General features: G+C 48.4%; 2 protein-coding genes across 4 annotated transcripts in view; one reads left to right on the top strand and one right to left on the bottom strand.

The window, feature by feature from the left end:
• The window catches only part of RS1 (retinoschisin 1), a 31,916-nt gene that overhangs the window by 3,846 nt on the left and 5,000 nt on the right, over positions 1 to 23,070 (top strand). The window contains exons 2-5 of the mRNA XM_066357394.1: positions 8,907 to 8,932; positions 10,537 to 10,642; positions 19,330 to 19,471; positions 22,292 to 22,487. Coding sequence (XP_066213491.1) covers positions 8,907 to 8,932; positions 10,537 to 10,642; positions 19,330 to 19,471; positions 22,292 to 22,487 — 470 coding nt within the window. The remainder of the gene's footprint in view (positions 1 to 8,906; positions 8,933 to 10,536; positions 10,643 to 19,329; positions 19,472 to 22,291; positions 22,488 to 23,070) is intronic.
• The window catches only part of CDKL5 (cyclin dependent kinase like 5), a 203,833-nt gene continuing 193,855 nt past the window's right edge, over positions 13,093 to 23,070 (bottom strand). For 2 of the 3 annotated variants that reach the window (XM_066357387.1, XM_066357389.1), the window contains 2 exons: positions 18,559 to 18,705; positions 13,093 to 13,287 (listed from right to left, as the gene is read on the bottom strand). In XM_066357387.1, coding sequence (XP_066213484.1) covers positions 13,178 to 13,287; positions 18,559 to 18,705 — 257 coding nt within the window. In that variant the 3' untranslated portion in view covers positions 13,093 to 13,177. The remainder of the gene's footprint in view (positions 13,288 to 18,558; positions 18,706 to 23,070) is intronic. The other variant, XM_066357390.1, reaches the window with a different exon arrangement.

Here is a 23,070-nt window from a genome sequence, read left to right as displayed (position 1 = left end):
GGAGGGAGCTGGGGAGGGAGAATACTCCAGCAATCTGCCCAGCCTCCGAGGAACACAGGAAGCGGCTCTGAAACCAGGCTTCCTCATAGGTCTCTTCTCCCCACAGGGAGACAGTGGCCAGACGTCCCCGTCCCTTCCTTTTGGCCTTCTGCTTTTGTCTGCCGCGGGATGTGGAGCCCTGCAGGGCCCGCTCCTAGACCCAGGTGAGGCAGAGGCAAGCGGCCGGGTCCTGAGCTTCAGCTGAATTCAGGTTTGCTCAGCTGCAGCTCCTAGACCCTCTTCAGCGACACACGCCTCTGGAGCACACTGGCTTGGTTGTTAAGGCCACGCTGTCCTGTCCGTGATCACTCCCCTTGCCTTCGGTCTTGGCACAGCTGATGTTCGCCTAACTGACAGGGCTTTTCTGCATCTTGGCCGTCCCCAGCTTCTCTTAAAGATGGGGCTGGAGCTGAGTGCCTCCTGGATGAACAGTCCCCAAATCAGCTCGATTCCAACTGCTCACCTACTATTCTCGGGGAGCAGCCGCAGGCCTGAGGCTACGGGTCCCATCCACGCTGTGAGGAGCACAGGCTGCCGCCCAGCCCCGCTGGGCTTTCCCCTGAGCTCCGGAAGCCTCCAGCCAGCTGCCCACTCGGCCTCAACACTTGGGGGTCCCACTGGCCCTCAGAGGAAACACCCCAACCCCGTTGCCGTCAGCCTCTGCTCCCCCGGGACCTTCTCCCCCAGGAAACGGTAGCTCTACCCTCTCAGTCAATCAGGCCTCAGATGGCTTGTTTTCTTCACATCCATGTCGCCTGTTGGCAAATCCTTTTGGCACCACCTTCCAAAGACAGTCAGAATCCAGCCACTTCCCATAACCTCCACTGCCAGCACCCAGGCCACACCACTGTCACCTCATCCCCTGGATGGCACGCCGAGCATCCACCTACCTCAGGGTCTTATAGCTCATTCCATCCTTCACCATTCCCCCACTTCCCACATTAGACTAGAAAGTCCAGGGCAGGTGGTGTTCCCATTGTGTTTGCTTATCTCCCCAGCACCTAAAGCTGGGCTGGAATATAGCAGATGCTCAATGAATATTAATAAATGAATGAATGCTTTGGGACAAGTCATTATCAGCTATCTTTTATATTGATTTCTATAATTGTACAGGAGCTTAGATAAACCTGTGGACAAGAAAGAGGTGGGACCCAAAGGCTAAAGCAAGTGGTGAGTTCTATACGTGGGACAGAAAAAAGCCCTCTTCACAGGAAAGGGGATCAGCGGCAGAAAAGCTGGGAGGGGAGGGCATTTGAGGCCAAGAAATCCTACGGACAAAGGCATGGCGGCGAGACACAGCCTGGTGCATTTGATGAATGATAGGAGGACAGAATGTAAAAGATAAATTTGGAAAGGTAGGCAGGAGATAGATCGCAGTCCCCTTAAAGAACACATTATTACACCTATTTTAAGAATGTGGAAATGGTCCTGGCAAGCACAGTTGATTAGAGCAGTGTCCTGATATGCCAAGGTTGTGGGTTCGGGGATCAAAGTCTCTTTCTCTCTCTCTCTCTCTCTCTCCCCCTCCCTCCATCCCTCCTCACTTTCTCTCTCTCTAAAATCAATAAATATTTTTTAACGACTGAGGAAATGGACAGATGCAGTCATACAACTAAAAAATGTCAGAGGAGGAACTCAGACCCTGGCAGAGGGGATTGGCAGGAAAGTAACAGAACCCAGTTTGCACTGTATTCCATCGGCAGCATGGAGGACGGCTAAGGCATGGTCTCACGGAGCAAGGAGAGAAGCCGGGGGGACAGTGGGTGGGGTCTGACGTGCAAAGTGGCAATGGGGGAGAGAGGAAAGAAGGACCCCAGTAGATACTGAACGTGGGGTTGAGGAAAGAGAGGTGTCCCCAGTTTCTAGCTGGGGTAATAGGTAGACAGCGGAACCATTCAGTAGGCTAAGAAATATAGAAAGAACAATCTGAGGAGGTAATAATAAGGTTGGTTTATTTTGTGTGTGTGTGACAGAGATAGAGACAGAGAGAGGGACAGATAGGGACAGACAGGAAGGGAGAGAGATGAGAAGCATCAATTCTTTGTTGTGGCACCTTAGTTGTTCATTGATTGCTTTCTCATATGTGCCTTGACTGGGAGGGGGGGGGCTACAGCAGAGCGAGTGACCCCTTGCTCAAGCCAGCGAAATTGGGCTCAAGCCAGTGACCTTGGGCTTCAAGCCAGCGACCTTGGGCTTCAAGCCAGCAACATTGGGCCAAAGCCATCAACCATGGGGTCATGTCTATGATCCCACGCTCAAGCCCAGCAACCCTGTACTCAAGTTGGTGAACTCATGCTCAAGCCAGCAACCTTGGGGTTTTGAACCTGGGTCCTCTGTATCCCAGTCCAACGCTCTATCCACTGCACCACTGCCTGGTCAGGTATGAGTTTGGTGTTTTAAAAAAACTTTTTTAAAATGTATAACCTACATACATTTGTTGAAGTGTAATAGACATACAGAGGAGGACAGGTAAGTGTACACCACCAATGAATTTTCACCAAAAAACACACCCAAATAACCAGCACTTGGATCAAGTAACAGAATGTTACCAGACACCCTCTCTGGCTTCCTCCCTGCCAGTCCCCACCCTAAGTGTGACCAGGACCCTATGTCTAGTGGCATAGATTCCTTTGGCCTGTTTTTGTGCATGTTAAATGTATTCATAGGGTATGGCCACTTTAGCATCCGACTTTCCACTCAACATTGCGAGATGCAGCATACTGTGGAGTTGTATACGGACCCTTTTCATTGCAGAATTGTGGTCCACTGTGTGAATCGACCGCAGCTATCCATTCTACTCTTCATGGGCATACGAGTGTTTCCAGTTTGGAATTACAAATACTGCTGTTATGAATAATCCAGAGCATATTTTTGTTTGTTGAAGAACATATGGCCTGACCAGGCAGTAGCACAGTGGATGGAGCGTCAGACTGGGACGCGGAGGAGCCAGGTTCGAGACCCCAAGGTCACCAGCTTGAGCGCGGGCTCACCTGGTTTGAGCAAAGCTTGGATCCAAGGTTGCTGGCTTGAGCAAGGGGTCACTCAGTCCGCTGAAGGCCCATGGTCAAGGCACATATGAGAAAACAATCAGTGAACAACTAAGGTGCCACAACGAAGAATTGATGCTTCTCATCTCTCTCTTCCTGTCTGTCCCTCTCTCTGTCAAAAAAAAAAAAAAATGTATGCATTTCTGGTGGGTAAATACTTGACAGTGGAACTGCTGGTTCACAGGGCACATATCTATCCAGCCTTGCTGCAAACTGCCAAGCAGTTTATCAAAGAAGTTAGGCCAGCGTATACTCCCACTGGCACCATCTGCGAGCTCAGGGTGCTCCGTGACCTCGCTGACACTTCTTTGGGGCCTATGTCACATAGTGAGATACATTTACGTGGGGATGTCCAGTAAGCAACTCAATGCAAGAGTCAGAACCTTGGGGTTAGCAACATTCATGAAGAGGGTTGGGAATCAGAATTCTCAAGGGAAACTGAGGAGGCTTATTCGGTGTGGGGGGAAAGCCACGTGAGCAATGTGACGGAAGCTAAAGGAAGGTGGGAGGGACTGACAGCACACAACATTGCACCAGGAAGACGGAAGCTCAGTGTTGGAAAGGGTCCACTGAATGTGAAAGGAAGAAGTCATTGGGATACTTTTAGTCAAGATGGCGGCATAGGTAAAGGAGGTACTTGCATCCTCCCACAACCACATCAAAATTACAACTAAACTACAGAACGACCATCATTCAGAACCACGTGAAATCTGACAGAAAGGAAGTCCTACAGTGATGGAATTAAAGAAGAAGCCACATGGAGACTAGCATGAGGGGTGGAGATGCAGAACAGGCTGGTCCCTCAGCCACATGCGGAGGATAAAAATGAGGCGGGGCCCTGGCCAAACAGCTGGGTTGGTTGGAGCACTATCACGATATGCAAAGATTGTCAGTTCAATCCCAGCCCCGGGCACATACAGAAAGAGATCGATGTAGATCTCTCTCTCTCTCTCTCTCTCTCTCTCTAATTAATTAATAAAAACATCTGAAAAAAAATCAGGAGTGACCTCTCCACTGCAGAGGTTCCCCCTGAGGAGTGAGGGGTCCCTGCCCCACACCAGGTTCCCTGGTCCCTTCCCCAGCACAGGGTTCCAGTGCCAGGAAGAGGCGCCCATGACTTCTGGCTGTAAAACCCAGCGGGGACTGTGGCTGAGTGACACTGGGGGCTGCAGGAGTCCCAGGCAGCTCCTCTTAAAGGGCCCATGCACTGACTCACTCAGACTCACTTCCTCTGAGCTCCAGCACTGGGGCAGCAGCTTGAAAGGAACCAGGGACATATGGGAGAAAATGGATTGTTGGGATCAGGACAAGAGCTGGGGGACAGCTTTCTGCCAGACAAAAGTGCTGGCAGGCACCACTGTTCCTTTTCTGAGACCACACCCCCACAAAGAGCCAGCAGGAGGGTGCTGGTGCCATATCTGAGTTTCCATCAATCTGACTCACACTGTTCCCCCAGCCCAGGTGATTCCCTGAGACCCCGCCCCACCCAGCCTGTGGGCCCACCCAGGCCATCTCCAGGGGCTTTGCCAGAGGAATGGTCAGTCTGGGCTCATGCTTGGGGCTTTCCAAGAATCTCTCAAACAAGCAGCACCTGGCCTCCACGTACCTCATACATCTAAGTGGCCGCAGGACTGGCACTAGTGGAGGCTGGCTTTGGTTCACAGCTTAGCTTCTCCTGGGCACCTGCAGGCCCAGAACAAGTAGCAGCCATCTCCACATTATTCGTAGCTCATGCCGTGTGTCCCCAGGCAGGGCACAGGCAGTAGCTGACCTTGCATTTCCTGGAAGCTCCCAGACCCAGTGGACCCAGTGGACAGTTCCACCACGCTGAGTTACAACCCCACCACCTCCACAAGCAACCCACTCGAGGGGCAGGCTCGGGGGACGCCAAAGCCCCACTGCAGCAAGTCCTGCTCTGTAGGGTGGACTCCTGCACAGCAGCTCCTCCGCTGCAACTGCAGCCAGTCCTCCAGGCTGATCAGCCCGAAGGTCATCCCACCAAGTGACACCAACAGCAAACAAGGCTCAGTTGTAACAGGAGTGCGCACACAGCCCCCGCCGCGGCACACCTGAAGCGCCCAGCTCGGGTGATGGGGAGGCAGTCCCACTGGGCCCTACAGGACACCTACCACACAAGGCCACTCTACCAAGTCTGGGGGACACAGCAGCTCCATCTAGTACATAGAAACAAACACAGGGAAGCAGCCAAAAAGCAGAGACAAAGAAACATGACTCAAAGGAAAGAACAGGAGAAATCTACAGATAAAGAACTAAACACAATGGAGGCAAGCAAACTACTAGGTACAGAGTTCAAAACAATGGTTAGAAGGATGCTCAAGGAACTTAGGAGAACTTCACCAAGGAAATAATAAGCATAATAAAGGACACAGAAGCCACTGAAAATAAAGTCAGAAATGAAGGACACACTACCTGAAATGAAGAATAATTTATAGGGAATCAATAGTAAGCCAAGAATCAAACCAGAGATTTGGAACATACGGAAGCAAAAAACACCCAATCAGAACAGCAGAAAACAAAACAAATAAACAAACAACCAAAAAAACCATGAAGATAGTACAAGGAACCTCTGGGACTACTTCAGGCATACCAATGTTCACATCACAGGAGTGCTGGAAGGAGAAGGGAGGGAGCAAGAAACTGAAAATCTATTTGAAAAATATATGATAGAAAACTCCCCTAACCTGGTGAAGGAAATCGACATACAAGTCCAGGAAGCGAGGGAGTCCCAAGCACAATGAACCCAAAGAGGCCCACACCAAGACACATCATTAATTAAAATGCAAAGGGTTAAAGACAAAGAGAGAATCTTTTTTTTTAATTTTTAAAATTTTAAATTTTTGTATTTTTCTAAAGTTGGAAACGGGGAGGCAGTTAGACAGACTCCTGCATGCGCCCGACCGGGATCCACCCAGCATGCCCACCAAGGGGTGATGCTCTGCCCCTCTGGGGCGTCGCTCTGTTGCGACCAGAGCCACTCTAGCGCCTGAGGCAGAGCCCATGGAGCCATCCTCAGCACCCAGGCCATCTTTGCTCCAATGGAGCCTTAGCTGCGGGAGGGGAAGAGAGAGACAGAGAGGGAGGAGAGGGGGAGGGGTGGAGAAGCAGATGAGCACTTCTCCTGTGTGCTCTGGCCGGGAATCAAACCTGGGACTTCTGCACGCCAGGCCGACGCTCTACCACTGAGCCAACTGGCCAGGGCTGATTAAAGATAGAATCTTAAAAGCAGCAAGAGAAAAGCAGTTAGTTACCTACAAGGGAGCTCCCATAAGACTATCAGCTGACTTCTCTACAGAAACTTTGCAGGCCAAGAAATACTCCAAGTGCTGGAGAGCAAGGACCTACACCCAAGATTACCCAGCAAAGCTATCATTTAGAATGGAAAGATGTATGAAGAGCTTCCCAGACAAAAAAAAAAAAAAAAAAAAAAAAAAAAAAGCTAAAGGAGTTCATCAACACCAAACAGTATTATACAAAATGTTAAAGGGTCTTCTTTAAGAAAAAGAAGAAAAAATAAAGATAAAAATATATGAGCAATACAATGGCAATAAATATATATCTATCAACAATTGAAACAAATAAAAACAAAATCAATGAACAAGCAGAGCGGGAACAGAGTCATCAATGCAGAGGACATTTTGAGGGTGCCAGATGGGCGGGGCTGAGGGGCTGGGTGAAAGGGAAGGATTCGGAAGTACAGACTGGCAGTCGCAGGTCAGTCACGGGGATGGATGTAAAGTACAGCCCAGGGAAAAGAGTCCATATTCTAATTATTATGTATGGTGTCGGATGGGTACAAGACTTACCACAATGATCACTTAGTTACATAATGTCTAATCACTGGTTGTACATGTGAAATATAATATTGTATGCCAACTGTAATTGAAAAATAAAAAAAATTATTTAAAAAAAAGTCATTGGTAATTTTCTTGGCTAGCACAGAGCCTGGCCTGCTACCAAGATGGTGCTCCCTAACCTTTATGGCTACCTGAGAGGGTCAATTCTGCCATAGCAGGTAGACCAAGGAGTTTCTAGGAATGAAGAACCAGTGGACAAGCGTCCAGGAGACAGATCTTCGGTAACCACAGTCGAGGGGTGGCCCTGAATCTGCCTGGGCTAAAAGATATGCCCTCATGAGTGCCTCTGCAGACTATGCATAACCTGGCAGAGCATCCACCATGTCTTCTCCTGGGTCCACAGCCCTTGTGCGCAGAGTGCGGCTTCCATTACAGAAGCCACTGGGGACACACAAAAGTGATCTGTGGAATGGGTAAATATATATTCTTTAAATAAAAGTACAATTTGAAAAAGAGTTTTATAATTGTTATAAACAAAGATGACACCATTCCTTTACTCTGTAAAACACTCTGAAAGCGTTTTGGGGGGCATGGGATCTAATTTTTACGTAGGAAAAGTGGTTAAGGAGGGACTTTCAGTTCTTGCTGCCTACAGTCAGGTTTGGGTTGATGTTTTCTATACATAGGTATGTGTTGCTTTTATAACCAGAAAAGACACGAGGGTATTTTCTTTGTTGAAAAGGAGAAATGGCACTTTGGCGCTTTAACCCATAGCTAATGGGACTTTGTGCAGTGATGGAAATGTGTATCTGTGCAGTAGCCACTAGTGACATGTGGCCAGTCCAGTAAGCACTTGAGATGTGGCCAGTGTGACTGAGAAGCTGGATTTTCAATTTTATTAATTTTAGTTAAATTAAATTCAAATAGCCATAAGGGACTAGTCAAATGCGCATTCATTCTTTTTATTCACCCTTCCATAAAGATAGCTCATGTTAGTTTTATGTTAAATTTTGCACTTTCAATTTTCCAACATCATTTATATGGTATTTATACTATAATTGTGGTTTAATACTTCCTGTACATAACCAACAAACCTAAAAAGGATTTTCTAAACACTGTCTTAACCCTAAATAACCTACCTAGATGTATAACAGTGGGGGAACCGACAATCAACTCCTGAATAGCACACTGAGCAGACATCATATTTAGGGATGATGATGGAGTCAATAAACAAAGGGAAAAACTTGCACTGTTAATGTTAAGTGGAAAAAGAATGTCGTAAACATTGCTTAGATAGTAGGTTCTCACATATGCTTTTATTTATTGTATTTTTTTTAGCACGAGAGACATAGACAGACAGACAGACAAGAAGGGAGAGAGATGAGAAGCATCAGTTCTTCGTTGCAGCACCTTAGTTGTTCATTGATTACTTTCTCGTATGTGCCTTGACCGGGGGGGCTACAGAAGAATGAGTGATGGCTTGCTGAAGCCAGCGACCTTGGGCTCAAGCCAGCGACCATGGAGTCATGTCTATGATCCCGTGATCAAGCCAGTGACCTCAGGGTTTTGAACCTGGGTCCTAGCCTCCCAGTGCTTTATCCACTGTGCCACCGCCTGGTCAGGCTTAAATATGTTTTTAAAAATATGCATTTAAAATAAATGGAAAAGATTTACACTTGTTAATAGTATTTGCCTCGGTGGTAGTAAAAATGTGTGTCTGTGTGTGTGTGTGTGTGTGTGTGCGTGCGCGTGCATTAAGTATTTTCCAAAATTCTATAATGAACAAAAATAACTATTCCCCTTGGCTTTCTGTTGAATTTTCCTGTGCCTAGATTCTCAGCATCTGTGGACGCTAACAGACAGTGACTTAGTTTGACTTCTTCCAGAAGGGGCTTTGTTAACTTTTTTATGTGACTTCATTTCACTTTCCTATGTAATGAATCATTTTATTGAAATTCTGTTTCTTTACTAACTTGATTTTTTCCTCTCTTGTCCTCTTGCTCAGCCACGCTGGGATTGTCGTCTACTGAGGTATGTTACCTGGAGAAGGCTGGGATTTACACGGATACCGGTTTTGAAGATTTTCCTAGCCAAAAATAACGTCTAGGGCTATGACTTTTTTTAATGTTATTTTTAAATTGATTTTTTAGCTAGAGGAGAGAGAGAAAGAGCCTGGAGAAGCAGGAAGCATTAACTTGTAGTGGTTGCTTCCTGTAGGTGCCCTGACCAGGCAAGCCCAGGGTTTCAAACCAGTGACCTGAGCATCCCAGGTTGACACTTTATCCACTGCACCACCACAGGTCTTAAATGTATTTTTTTTCTTCTAGTACCTATCTTAATACCTGACACATAGGAGATTCTCAGTATCTGTTTATTTTATTCTATTATTCATTTTTATTATTAATTATAATGGGGTGACATGGATCAGTCAGGGTACATAGGTTCAGAGAAAACATCTCCTGGTTAATTTGACATTTGATTATGTTGCATACCCATCACTCAAAGTCAAATTGTCTTCCATCACCTTCTAACTGGTTTTCTTTGTGCCCCTCCCCTCCCCCCACCCATCCCTCCCCTCTCCCCCATCCTGTAACCACCACACTCTTGTCCATGTCCCTGAGTCTCATTTTAAATGTATTTTTTAAAGATTTTTTTTTCTGGTGGTGGCAATGCACATCTTATCTCAGCAAGTTCCATGTTTTGTTGAAAGCATACAAGTAAACCTGGTCTTAATTCAGATGGTGTAATCTTGAATCTAGTACCCTTTAAAACTGGATCCCGCCCTGGCCGGTTGGCTCAGCGGTAGAGCGTCGGCCTAGCGTGCGGAGGACCCAGGTTCGATTCCCGGCCAGGGCACACAGGAGAAGCGCCCATTTGCTTCTCCACCCCTCCGCCGCACTTTCCTCTCTGTCTCTCTCTTCCCCTCCCGCAGCCAAGGCTCCATTGGAGCAAAGATGGCCCGGGCGCTGGGGATGGCTCTGTGGCCTCTGCCCCAGGCGCTAGAGTGGCTCTGGTCGCAATATGGCGACGCCCAGGATGGGCAGAGCATCGCCCCCTGGTGGGCAGAGCGTCGCCCCATGGTGGGCGTGCCGGGTGGATCCCGGTCGGGCGCATGCGGGAGTCTGTCTGACTGTCTCTCCCCGTTTCCAGCTTCAGAAAAAAGAAAAAAAAAAAAAAAAAAAAAAAAAAAAAAAAAAAAAAACTGGATCCCCAAAAGGGACCTCCAGGGGATATGAGGAGCCTGCCCTTGGACTGGGTCTCCCCAAACTCCCGAGGACAACTATGATGGGGTGAGCATTACCCCCTACATCAGTGTGTCGGTGAGAGTATTAGCTGGTCGCCCACAGTGGTGGACACTTGTTTATCTAGACTCAGCGGTGAGTGGCACCTGTGTGCCTTAAGGCTGGATTAGTGACTCAGGTGTGCTGCTGTGCTGGTGGACATTTGTTTATCTAGACTCAGCGGTGAGTGGCACCTGCGTGCCTTAAGGCTGGGTTAGTGACTCAGGTGTGCTGCTGTGTGACAACAGCAATGAATGAGCAAGGGTTTTGAACACAAGCTTTTCCAGTAATGCCGACCACAGTTATCTCTGACGGCGACTTTTCTGATAACCCTGCCTCTCCGGCTTCCCACAGGATGAGAGCGAGGAGCCCTGGTACCAAAAAGCATGCAAGTGTGATTGCCAAGGAGGTGCCAATGCCCTGTGGTCTGTGGGTGCCACCTCCTTAGACTGCATACCGGGTGAGTCTCCCCTCTCCTTGGGACACTAGATCCTGGGGGTATACTTGGGAGTACCCTGTTTCTTTCTTTCAACCCAGCTGAGCCGAACCCTGAATGCCACACTCTGGGTTTTCTCCAGCTGGTCTCTGAGCTTCAAATCTCACACGGTCACTGCTCCAATAAATTGACCTGATGTTCTCCTTCACAACAGCTTCCTGGATCTCTGCTTGGCCTGGGTGACATGGGACTTAATGAAAGAGATTAATGGATAATTAATTGAAAATAAATTAATGGTTGGTGGCAGGGAGTTCTAAGAAGAGCCCAGGCTTTTGAGCCAGAAAAACCAGAGTCGCAGTCCTGGCAGCACCACTTCTTAACGCTGGGCCTCTCACCTTGGCCTTTTCCTGTCAGTGGAGGCAAAACCGCCATGCCCGCATAGCCATTGCTCACCGTCCAGCCACGTCCTTCCCCACACTCCACCCCCTCGCAGTCACAGGGCTTCGGATGAGCAGCGCCCGCCAAAGTGAGCAGTCTCCCTTCCAACGAGGCATTTAAGGGCTGCTGGTGCTCAACTCTCTGGCTCTCCATTTTCCTGTTTAAGAAAGTGGCTTGTTCCTTAGCCCAGGTGCTGGGGAAATTCTGTGGAGCAGAACCCCCTGCCAACCCACAGTGGCCAAGTCAATTGAATGAATAATAAACCTTTGTTGTGTTAAGCCTCTGAAATTCCTGGATGGGTTTGTTCTGCAGCAAAAAACATGACCTTTCCTGACTAATGTGAATGCCTGCCTTCTTCTAAGGCAGGGGCCAGCAAACTTTGTCTTTAAAGGACCAGGCAGTGTTTGTGGCTTTATGGTCATGCTATTTCAACTCTTCCATTCTGCCAATGTCGCTCAAAAAGCAGCCATAGACAATACGTAAATGCACGTGTGAGGCTGTGTGCCAGTTAAACTTTATTTACAAAAACAGGCAGTGGGCCATATCTGGCCCGAGGGCCTCTGTTCGCTGACCCCTCCTCTCAGGAGATGTTATAAGGAATAAATCAGATGAGGCATCAAGAGCGTTACGCTGTACCTGGCAAATTGGGGCCCCTTTTCTTCCTGCCTCCTAAGAGCTCACACTCATCCTGACTTTCAGAGGCTGGGGCGGCCCGCAAATACTCCAATGCTCAGTCCGCTGAGCCTTCAGAGCCTCTTTGGCAAGCAAGTGTCCTTTCTACCCTTCTCCAGGGTTACCTAGTGCCATGTAATGTCAATCACTTTACATAATCGCCTAATAATAGCTACTGGAGAGACAGGTTTGTGTGTATACCTGTAGCTTCTCTTCATTATTACATTAAATTTGCATTAAAATAGCAAATTGTAGGGGAAGGAAGGGGGGGAGTCTCCAATGGCTCTTACTGCCTATGGTTTCCTATTTACTAAAGAGGTAGGAAGTCAGTTCTGAACTGAGTCCCTTGGAAGGGAACAGTGGGGTCCCCATAGTGAGGAAAGCAGCATATGCTGTTTAATCAGGTGGCTTCTCCCACTGGATCAGAACTCCTGGAGTCACTGTGTTGGTGTGACTTGCCCAGTCAATACTGAACACCATCCTTAATTATCTACTAAGAATTCCGCCCTCTTTTATCGTGTGCCCATTATGTGCCAGGCGCTGATAGGAAGACAAAGATGAAGGCATTGTCTCCGCCCTGGAGGAGTTTACCACTTAGTGAAATCAAATGTTCTCTTCACTAGAGACAGGAGGAGGCCTACTGGAATTCCATTCCGAGGAATTTCTTTCTAAGAAGAAATTGAAAAGAGATTATTTATGCAGATTGGATTCACTGATTCAATCAACTGTGAAGCTGAGAAGGGCCTTGTGTTTGAGGAATGTGAAGACAACCCAGGTCCCCCAAGCTATCTCCCCTACACAGTTGCCATGAACTGGAAGTGCTGAAATCAGAAATTCTTTTTTTCTTAAGTGAAAAGAGGGGAGGCAGAGAGACAGACTCCTGGCAAGCCCCCTACCGGGCAATGCTCTGCCCATCTGGGCCTGTTGCTCCATTGCTCAGCAACCAAGCTATTTTAGTGCCTGAGGTAACACCATGGAGCCATCCTCAGGGCCCAGGGGCCAACTGGCTCCAATGGAGCCATGGCTGTGGGAGCAGAAAATACACAGAGAGAGAGAAAGAGAGAGAGAGAGAAGGGAGAGGGGGAAGGGTGGAGAAGCAGATGGTCACTTCTCCTATGTGCCCTGACTGGGAATCAAACTTGGGACATCCATATTCCAGGCCGATGCTTTACCATTGAGTCAACAAGCCAGGCCCTGAAATCAGAAATTCTTTAGCTTACCTTTTCTCTTCCTATTGCTGATAGATAGATAGATAGATAGATAGATAGATAGATAGATAGATAGATAGATATAAATATATATATATCTCAACACAGGTATTTCCAAGAAGGAAAAAAAACACATAACCTTACTGTTGATTCATTGCTGTTAATTGGTTTTCCATGGAAACATGGTTCAGGGCAGCAGGACTAGCCACAACCTTCCAGAATTAGCTTCCCCATCCAAGCCTCAGAACCTTCTCGGGACTTCCTGAACCGGACTTCTTGAACCGTGGCCCTGTCTCTGGCTACTGCGACATGAGCCTTCCTGATGACGCAGATTTAGGCGGGAAGGAGAACCTAGAAAGCACAGGACAGGAAGGTCATTCATTGCTGCCAAAAAGGCGCTCCCAGGTCCACACTGGCTCTCACTGTCCAGGGGCCCCAGCCATAGAGCAGAAGGCTAGGTGCATTAGGGCCTCCTAATCCGCACCTAAACGCTATAAAAAATACTAAAAGGTCTATCTTTACCACTGTTGAGCTAAGGTTACGTTGGCACTCTGAGAGGTGGGAATAGGGTAAGGAAGGTATCAAAGTATAATAAATCCAATGACTCAATGCTTTACTTTTATTCTAGATTCTATATTTCTATATTATATTAAAACTTATATTCTAGTCTTCTGTAAACATTTTTCTATATTTTACTACATCATAGATATTCAAGTCTAATACATGTGCATAATAATATTCATATGACTCTTGACAAGATGTCCCTTAACTCTCTTCGTGTACCTTCAGGTTAACATCCTTTATAAGCATGTTTGGCCTTCATGCCCACAAACTGAGAAGTTATCTACTGATTAAGAAAGGCTAGTATGTTAAGAATCCATAGTTTGGCCTGACCAGGCGGTGGTGCAATGGATAGAGCATCAGTCTGGGATGCAGAGGACCCAGGTTCGAGACCCCGAGGTCACCAGCTTGAGCGCGGGCTCACCAGTTTGAGCATGGGGGTCACTGGATTAGGCATGGGATCATAGACATGACCCCAAGGTCGCTGGCTTGAGCAAGGAGTCACTCACTCTGCTGTAGCTCCCCAGTCAAGGCACATATGAGAAAGCAATCAATGAACAACTAAGGAGCTGCAACAAAGAAATGATGCTTCTCATCTCTCTCCCTTCCTGTCTGTCCCTATCTGTCCCTCTCTCTGTCTCTCTCACACACACATACAAAAAGAATCCATAGTCTGGATTAGAAGCACATTGTGACTATGCCTTTTTCTATCTAATTACCAAATCATCACTCAGAAGAGCTGCTTGTGCCACAGAAGACACAGGTTTCTCCTTAAGAATAAAGTGAGTATAGACATAGGCCAGTGGGACTTCTCTGGGCCAGTCAACTTCTACTTCCTCCGTGAGCTCACTGCTTCCTGTTCCTGCCATTTCCTCTGCTTATCCCCAGTGGCCACCAGAGCAAGCCAGGGCGATGCTCTTTGTGTATCCATCCCTCCAATCAGTATGTCTGCAGTGCCCAGCATGTGCAGGCCTTCTGCTGGGCTCAGAGGATAGAATGGTGAGCAAGGCAGACCAGGCTGCTGACGATGAAATCAACACAGGAGGACAGATAAGTGACAGCTGTAGGGTGCTTTGGGAAGACAGCTCCTGCAATCCTTCCCCCAGCTCAGGGTGGGCAGGGGAGGCAGGCAGAGACCTGGAGGATGAGTAGAGGCGAAGGGAAAAGAGGGGACGGACTGTCACAGGCAGAAGGAACAGGCCTGCATGAGGACCTGGAGGGGCTGGGCCAGGGCCAGGGAGGGAGGGAGGAAGGGGCCAGGAAGGGGAGTCGGGAAAACAGAAAGTAGAGTGCGGTTCACTCCACAGCTCACAGAGCACAAGAAAGGTTACGTTTTCTGTGTTTCCAAGTGTAAATAACCCCAGTTGGAGTCCCCCTTTGGTACAGCCTGTGAACCGTCTACAGAGAGGATTGTGAGAGGTCTTTGCTCTCTCCTTGGACTACACGAAGCCCCGCGGGCTTTCACAGGCTGTGCGGGGCAGGGCGTAGGCCCAGGCTGGGTGGCAGGCTCTGTGCCTGGCCCTCGGCCCCAGTCCGAGGTCAGCACCTCCTCCCTCCTAACCAAGCCCAGTCCTGGGGACCGTCCCAGGCTTCCTGAGGGAGTGCGGAGCCCAGGGCCACAGCGCCCACCCCTGGCCCAGCCTCACCAGAGGAACCCTTTCCCTGCTGAGCTCAGGCCTTTCCATGGGCTCCTCCTGCGACCTGGCAAGAGCCAGAGCCAGAGCCGCTGGCCACCTCCTCCTCCAGGACAGTTAGCTGATTCCTTCGGAGGAATCTGTGAGCCTAGGAAATGCTATGCTGCCAATAGTCTTCTCCCTGAAGTGTCTCTGTCTCTCTGTCTCTCTGTCTCTCTCTCTCTCTCTCACACACACACACACACACACACACACGCTGCTTATTTTGTCCTGGGGCAGAGCAGCCCAAACCTTTAGAAACATAAAGCTGGCTGGCCTCCTTCTCAAAGACCTGATGGGGACAGGACAGAGTAGGGTAGAGCGGTGTTCGATTTTCCCCTAGTGATTCTTCACCAGAAAAACCAACACGCAGAACTCAAGGAGACAACAATACCTCCTCAGAACTTCTCCCTACTCGACCAATATGAGCGGCTGCTTTTCGGCCACGCACTGCAGGCTACACTCTACAAACATCACTTCACATAATCCCACAGCAGCTTTATGGAGGCAGGTCCTCCTGTCCTGTTCTTCTCCCAGATGAGGAAACTGAGGCACAGAGCGGTTAAGCAGCTTGCCTAAACTCAGGCAGAGGGAGACTGGGATTCAACCCCAGGCGGCTTTGTCTCTAAGCCGGCAATGTTGACCGGGGTTACCCATTAGAGTGACCTGCAACTTCACGCCTTCCCAGGTCCCGCCCCAGACTAGTGACAGCAGAACCACGGGGGGTGTGGCCCAGACGTCAGCACCCCAGGGGATGCCCGGGCTGAGATCCATTGGAGAGTCTCTGCTCTGTGCCTGGGCCAAACCCCCCAGTTTCTGGGTTAGCAGCTGGGCGCACCAACGCCTGAGTCAGGAGCACTGGACAGGAGCAGGCTTAGGGCTGGGACACTGAGGGGCTCAGTTTTAGCTACCCGGATAGGAAGCATCTTCGGGTCAGCCAGATGGAACTGATCACCTGAAAAATACTCAGAGGGCCCGGGAGTCAGGCAGTGGCTCTCAGATGCCTGCTGGAACCAGGCGGATGGTGAGATCATCACCTCTCCTGGAGAGTGCGGGCAAGACCCACGTCTGGACAAGCCCTCACAGGCCTCCGAGGCCATTGTCACTGGCCAGGCCCCTGCATGTCTACAGCCCACTTGTTTTAGCTGTTAGATGAGTTCATTGGGAAGAAACAGCAAAAGAGTTATGAGGGGGAACAGAGAAAGGTTCAAATGCCAAGAATACAGTTCATAGGAGAAGGATGGCTTTTCCTCCCCCTGTGCCCCCTCCCTCCAAGCTGGTGGCCCTGGAGTAAGAAAAGGAAGGCTCCGATAGAAAGGACTTAGAGACACTCACAGTTAGAATGTATTGAATAAGTGATCTCCAAGGCCCAACTGAAACCCAGCTTTCTTTCTTTTTTTGTATTTTTCTGAAGTGAGAAGTGGAGAGACAGATCCCGCATGCACCTGACTGGGATCCACCCGGCATGCCCACCAGGGGGCGATGCTCTGCCCATCTGGGGCGTCGCTCTGCTGCAACCAGAGCCATTCTAGCACCTGAGGCAGAGGCCACAGAGCCATCCTCAGTGCCCGGGCCAACTTTGCTCCAATGGAGCCTTGGCTGCGGGAGGGGAAGAGAGAGACAGAGAGGAAGGAGAGGGGGAGGGGTGGAGAAGCAGATGGGTGCCTCTCCTGTGTGCCCTGGCCGGGAATCGAACCCGGGACTCCTGCATGCCAGGCTGACGCTCTACCACTGAGCCAACCAGCCAGGGTCTGAAACCCAGCTTTCTGACACTGGAGCCTTGTCCCTATATTTGGTGGCATAAGTTTGTCTCACAGGTTGGAGGGGAGTGGAGGAGGTGGAGGAGCCCCCAAGGCCACGGGCACTCGGCCCTCTGAATCTGCCAGCCAACGAAACGCCTTCCCTGGCAGGCTGAGGTTTCCACAGAGCACTTTGAACGTGTGCTTGTTAAAAAGCGGCCACTGTGTGGGCGAATTCCTGGAAACTGCATTCTTAACAAGCCCCTTGATGATCTGGCACCACGAGCCATGAGCATGGAGCTCATAAAGCATTCCTGTTCCCTCTCCCAGGAACTGACATTTCAACAGGCTTCTGAAGCCTTGGGTACTTGATAAACTACAAATGCTGTCCCCTCACCCCAGCCCCACTGAGCTCCAGCTGCTGGAGAGAGCTGGATCTGTTTTGGTGCATTGTGTAGCAAGGCAGTCCAGCCCCCTGGCCAGAAGCCTGAAGCTGTCCTTTTGTCTTCGGCCTCTGGCGACAAGGCATGGCTCTCTGTAGGCATTCTGGGGCTTCGGGATGGTGGTCAAGCTTCTGCATGCTTCGTTTAGTTTTACTGACTTTCTGAAAATTATTCTCTAGAAAGATCTGAGCTCTCATTTTATTGTGGAATGTGATGATGCCCCAGTAAATATGTGCAGCTCTTCAATATGAACCCAAATTCACATACGGGAAAAAATAATTTAATTTACCTTACTTGAAATTTATCATTCACAATCGGAAAACTAGGAGAATGTTATCTGCATAAGCTTATCATTGGTTTTCAATAGAAATTCAAGTAGAAACTGAGTTTGTTTATAAATAAGAGCCCCCCACCCAAAAAGTGCCTATTGAATTAGCTTTGCTTTGACACACATGGTAAGAAGACTGGGACAGAGATTTGCTTAAGGATATCAGGGCTAAGGTCTCTGCAATTCTCTTGGCCTTAGCCTCCTGGTACAAGATGGTTATTGCTGTACCAGCCATTAGTTCTTCCTCCCAGGCAATAGTTAGGAAGAAGGGGCAAGCAAAACCTCATCAAGCCTGACTAGGCGGTGGCGCAGTGGATAGAGCATCGGCTTGGTACTCAGAGGACCCAGGTTTAAAACCCTGAGGTCACCAGCTTGAGCGCAGGCTCACCAGCTTTAGTGTGGGATTGCTGGCTTGAGTGTGGGATCATAGACATGCCCCCATGGTCACTGGCTTGAGCCCAAAAAGGTTACTGGCTTGAAGCCCAAGGTCATTGGCTTGAGCAAGGGGTCACTGGCTCAGCTGGAGCCCCTCGGTCAAGGCAAGTATGAGAAGCAATCCATGAACAACTAAGGTGCTGCAACAAGTTGATGCTTCTCATCTCTCTCCCTTCCTGTTTATCCCTATCTGTCCCTCTCTGTCTCTCTCGCTAAACAAACAAACAAACACATCAGAACTACCCAGTAGACATCCTCTGTCATGTGACTTCTAACTGCAGGAAAGGCTAGAAAAGACTGATTTTTAACTGGCTATTTTGTTGCTGCCCCCCCAAAATTAGGGTACTTTTAGTCAAACAGAAGGTGAGATGGATGGTGGGCTAGCTTTTGGCAGTCTCTGACCACTGACCGTGAGACCAACACCAATGTGAGATGCGCCTGACCTGTGGTGGCAGAGAGGATGACGTGTCGTCTGGAAACGGTGAGGTTGCTGAGGTCGCTGATGTCGCAAGTCTGGAACACTGGCCTTGCCCTGTTAACGCACATACGGGGGTGCATGCTTCCTGTTCCACACCTTCTTCTCTCTCTCTCTTTAAAATGAATAAATAAGTCTTTAAAAATTAGTTTAAAACAGTGAGAGGAAATACATGAGAAGCAGCAGACAACGGCTAAGAATGAACCTCAAACCTCAGCTATTTTTATTTGGGAAAAGCGGAGCCTTTCAACAGCTTTCTTCAATAGTCACTGACGCACCTTTCACCTTTTTTGTTCATTAGACTAGCGAGAAGACTGCAATTTACCCGTGGGAAGTCGGTTTCAATATGCAATTGCCTTTCTTGCCTCTCACCATTGTTTTTTTCCTGTAATTGCCATCATATGCTGCCCGAGAACAATTAGGGACCCTGATGTCATCATACTGGATGACTAAACCGGTGCTGATGAGGGAAATAAAGGGTATGGCATTTGAGTATGATACTTTGCTGCAAGCCTCTTGGTTTTTGGTTTTTAGGTCTCTATGTTTGTAGGGTAAAGTATTTCTCAAAACTGCCCCCCACGCTACACAATGACTTCCTCTGCTTTTACTAACTGGTCTCGATGACAATTCATTTACTTCTTCTTCAAACAGAATGGTTTGTCATTTCAGTCATGTCATGTCTGTTAGGTACTGTGATGAAATACAAGTGTTTTAATGCGCATTGTTTTTCCTTTCCCAGAGTGTCCCTATCACAAGCCCCTGGGTTTCGAGTCAGGAGAGGTTACACCAGACCAGATCACCTGCTCCAACCCAGAGCAGTACATGGGCTGGTACTCGTCATGGACTGCCAGCAAGGCCCGGCTCAACAGTCAAGGCTTCGGGTAAGCAGGGCTGGTGGCTCAGCTGATTTCTTTTTCATGTGATTTGAAAACATAAGTGTCTATGAGTGACACAGAATGTATCTAGTTATTCAACAAACATTGACTGAATGCCTTCCATGCACCAAGGATTGCGGATACGGCACTGAACAAGGTGGGTGAGTCCTGGTCTCTAACAAGGGCGCAGTGTAGATGGGGGAAGGGCTCGAAGCAAACAGGCACACAGCAGATCACTTGGTGCAATGAGTGCTGCAGAGATGGAGAAGAGGACCGGGGCCATTTGAAGCACCAGGGAAGGCCTTTCTAAGAAAAATCCATATAACCTGAGATTTATACTTGGCTGGGTGAGGGTGGTGGGCACAAGATACAGCAGGTGCAAAGGCCCTGAGTAGGAAAGACCCCTTAAGGGCATGATGGGGACTGTAAAGAAGGCCAGCACAGGTGAGCTAAAGCTAGAGGCAGACAGAAGTCAGATCATGCAGGGTCTTTGAAGTCATGCTGTGGATTGTGGTCCTCATTTCGGGGAGAATGGGACGACCTTGAAAGTGCATTACTTAGAATATAGGTTTGTGCTGCTGTAACAGAGAAGAGAATGGGACGACCCTGGAAGTGCATTACTTAGAATACAGTTTGTGCTGCTGTAACAGAGAAAGCCGAAGTACAGAGACTTCAGCAACACAGAGGTGTTCCTGTTCATCTGAAGTTTCATTATACAGTCTAGAGTTGCTACGGCAGCTGCATGCTCTCAGGGGTTCAGAGTCTGCCTTCCTGGTTCTGTCACCCTTAATACGAAGCTCCCATCTTGGGACCTAGAATGGCCGCTGCAGCTTCCATTGTCATAGCCACATTCTAGTCAGCAGAGAGAAAAGGCGAGCAGAGCGCCTCCCTTTCCCTTTAAGGATTCACACGTAATCCTATGGGCCACTTCTGCCCATACACCATTGACCAGAATTTCATCTGGTGGCCCCACCTAGCTGCAAGGATGACAAGGAATGTGATCTTAGCTCAGTGGCCATTTGCCCAGATAAAACGCAGGGGTCCTATTATTAAAGGGACATGGGAAGAGGCTATTGGGAGACAATGAGAGAAACATCTGAAGTTGGGAAATATCACAATCAGATCTGTGCTTAAGAGAAAAACCCTCTGGCTCCTGTGGGGAGAGCTGTTTAGTTGGAGGACAAGAGTAAATCCACGAAGACTAGTTAAACTGGGGCGCAGTCCAGGTAAAACTGAGGGCTTGAGTGGCAGCCATGAATTGGAGAGAAGTAGATGACTTTGAGAAACACTCAGAGATGGAGCCAATAGATGGATTGGCTATATGATGTGACAGAGAGGAAGAGGGACAAGGATGGCTCTCAGAGTGCTGGCATGAAAACCTGGGAAGACAGGGGTCGCATTTAGAGACATGAGTAGCAGAAGGAGGGGTTGGGTTGGGGTGAGGATAATTTGAAACTCACTTTTGGACTTGTTTTATTTGAGATGCTCTAAGGCAGGGGTAGTCAACCTTTTTAGACCTACCGCCCACTTTTGTATCTCTGTTAGTAGAAAAATTTTCTAACCGCCCACCAGTTCCACAGTCATGGTGATTTATAAAGTAGGGAAGTAACTTTACTTTATAAAATTTATAAAGCAGAGTTACAGCAAGTGAAAGCATATAATAATAATTACTTACCAAGTACTTTACATTGGATTTCCGCTAAATTTGGCAGAATAAATCTTTATAAAACAACTTACTATAGTTAAATCTATCTTTTTATTTATACTTTGGTTGCTCCGCTACCGCCCACCATGAAAGCTGGAACGCCCACTAGGGGGCGGTAGGGACCAGGTTGACTACCACTGTTCTAAGGCATCCAGGAGAAGCTGGCTAGCTAGCAATTGATTTTCAGGATTTGAAATTTAGAAAAGGTTTGCAATAGAGCCTCCGAGGAGCAAGTCTGGAATTGGAAGAGAAAGTACTCAAGGACTGAGTTCTGAGAAACTAATTAATACACAATAAGAAAGTGGGGGAGCTACAGCCTGGCATATGGAAGTGCAGTGGATAGAGCATCAATCTGGAGCACTGAGGTTACCAGTTCACAGCCCTGGGCTTGCCCGGTCAGGGCACATACAGGAAGCAATCAATCAATGAACAATTAAAGTGGGGCAGCTAGCGGTTGATACTTCTCACTCCCCAGCCTTCTCTCTCCTCTCTGTAAAATTAATAAATCAAATCTTTAAAAAATAAAAGTGGGAGAGCTACAGGTTTCCACAATTTATGAGGGATTTAGCTAAAAAACATATCAGTCTCATCAAGGTGGGTTAGCTTGTGAAAAGGCCACCCAGAGCCACCCGGCTCAGTGCGCTGCACACGGTGGACACTCCCTGAAAGCCACCCATGACAGCAGCTGAAGGAGACCAGATATGTATAGAGAGAGTGAAATGAAAGAAAAACAAAAGCTGTGGTGAAAGAAGTGTCAGGAAAGACTAATGAAAAGGGAAGGGCGCTGGTGGGTGCAAGAAGCAGGCATTGAAGAGAGCTGTGCTCAGCCCTGCCCCCGAGGTGATTTCAGCTGCACATGAAGGCAGCTCTCTGAGGAATTTGTTGAATGTGACAATTTTTCCCCTGGCGGTGGCGGTGCAGGGAGAGAGAGAAGGATGCAAATATCACAGAAGCTGGGCACTTCTTGGATGCAAGCCTGTGAGTGATTCCCAGATTGCAGCTCAGTCCAAGCTTAGAGGGGCTCTACAGATGCTGGCATCCCCTCACAAGACAGCACTGCCAGACTCTTCCGAGGAACTGCTGGGGAAGGGCTCCTGGTGATTTTGCCATGTCCCTGGCAGGTGCTCCTGGCTCTCCAAGTTCCAGGACAGCAGCCAGTGGTTACAGATAGATCTGAAGGAGGTCAAGGTGATCTCGGGGATCCTCACCCAGGGTCGCTGTGACATTGATGAGTGGATGACCAAATACAGTGTGCAGTACAGAACCGATGAGAGCCTGAACTGGATTTACTACAAGGACCAGACTGGAAATAACCGGGTAAGCAGGGCACACCCCAAGTCACCTTAGCTCACACTCTCTGGGACTCTCCTTCCTCCAGTGTCCCTGTGTTCCTGTCGCCACCCTCTGTCAGAGCGCTGACCCCAAGGCAGGTGTCTTTCTTGTTCTATCTCTGGCGCCTAGCAGTTTGTTTACAAATGAGTGCCACTCTTACATGCAAGAGAAATCTTTGAACTCTCACATCAGCATAGAGTTGCTTGAATAATCACAAGCAGCCATTTGACCTATTTAAAATTCATTGGGTCATTGAACATTTGGTTGCATAGGTTTGACTTGATCTATTACTGAGGCAGTTAGGTCCTCAGTTATTGATTGAAACCAACAGCTGGGAAGCTCTGGACAACCCAGCTACTAAAGTACATAAACATTTAAAACAAGTCCAAGAGTGCAGACACAGAGGCCCTTAAACCATTATTTGCCAGTAATCTCTGAGTGCCAACACCCAACTCTTGTTCACCATAGACTGGACACAATAGACACACACACACACTCTCTCTCTCTGTGTGTGTGTGTGTGTGTGTGTAATGTTTATATACACCTATGATGATTGTACTACCTAGCT

Source organism: Saccopteryx leptura, chromosome X, assembly GCF_036850995.1.
Source record: "Saccopteryx leptura isolate mSacLep1 chromosome X, mSacLep1_pri_phased_curated, whole genome shotgun sequence".
In the NCBI taxonomy this organism is placed as follows: domain Eukaryota; kingdom Metazoa; phylum Chordata; class Mammalia; order Chiroptera; family Emballonuridae; genus Saccopteryx; species Saccopteryx leptura.
Note: the sequence above shows the minus strand (reverse complement) of the source record. Positions and strands in the feature narration are given on the sequence as shown.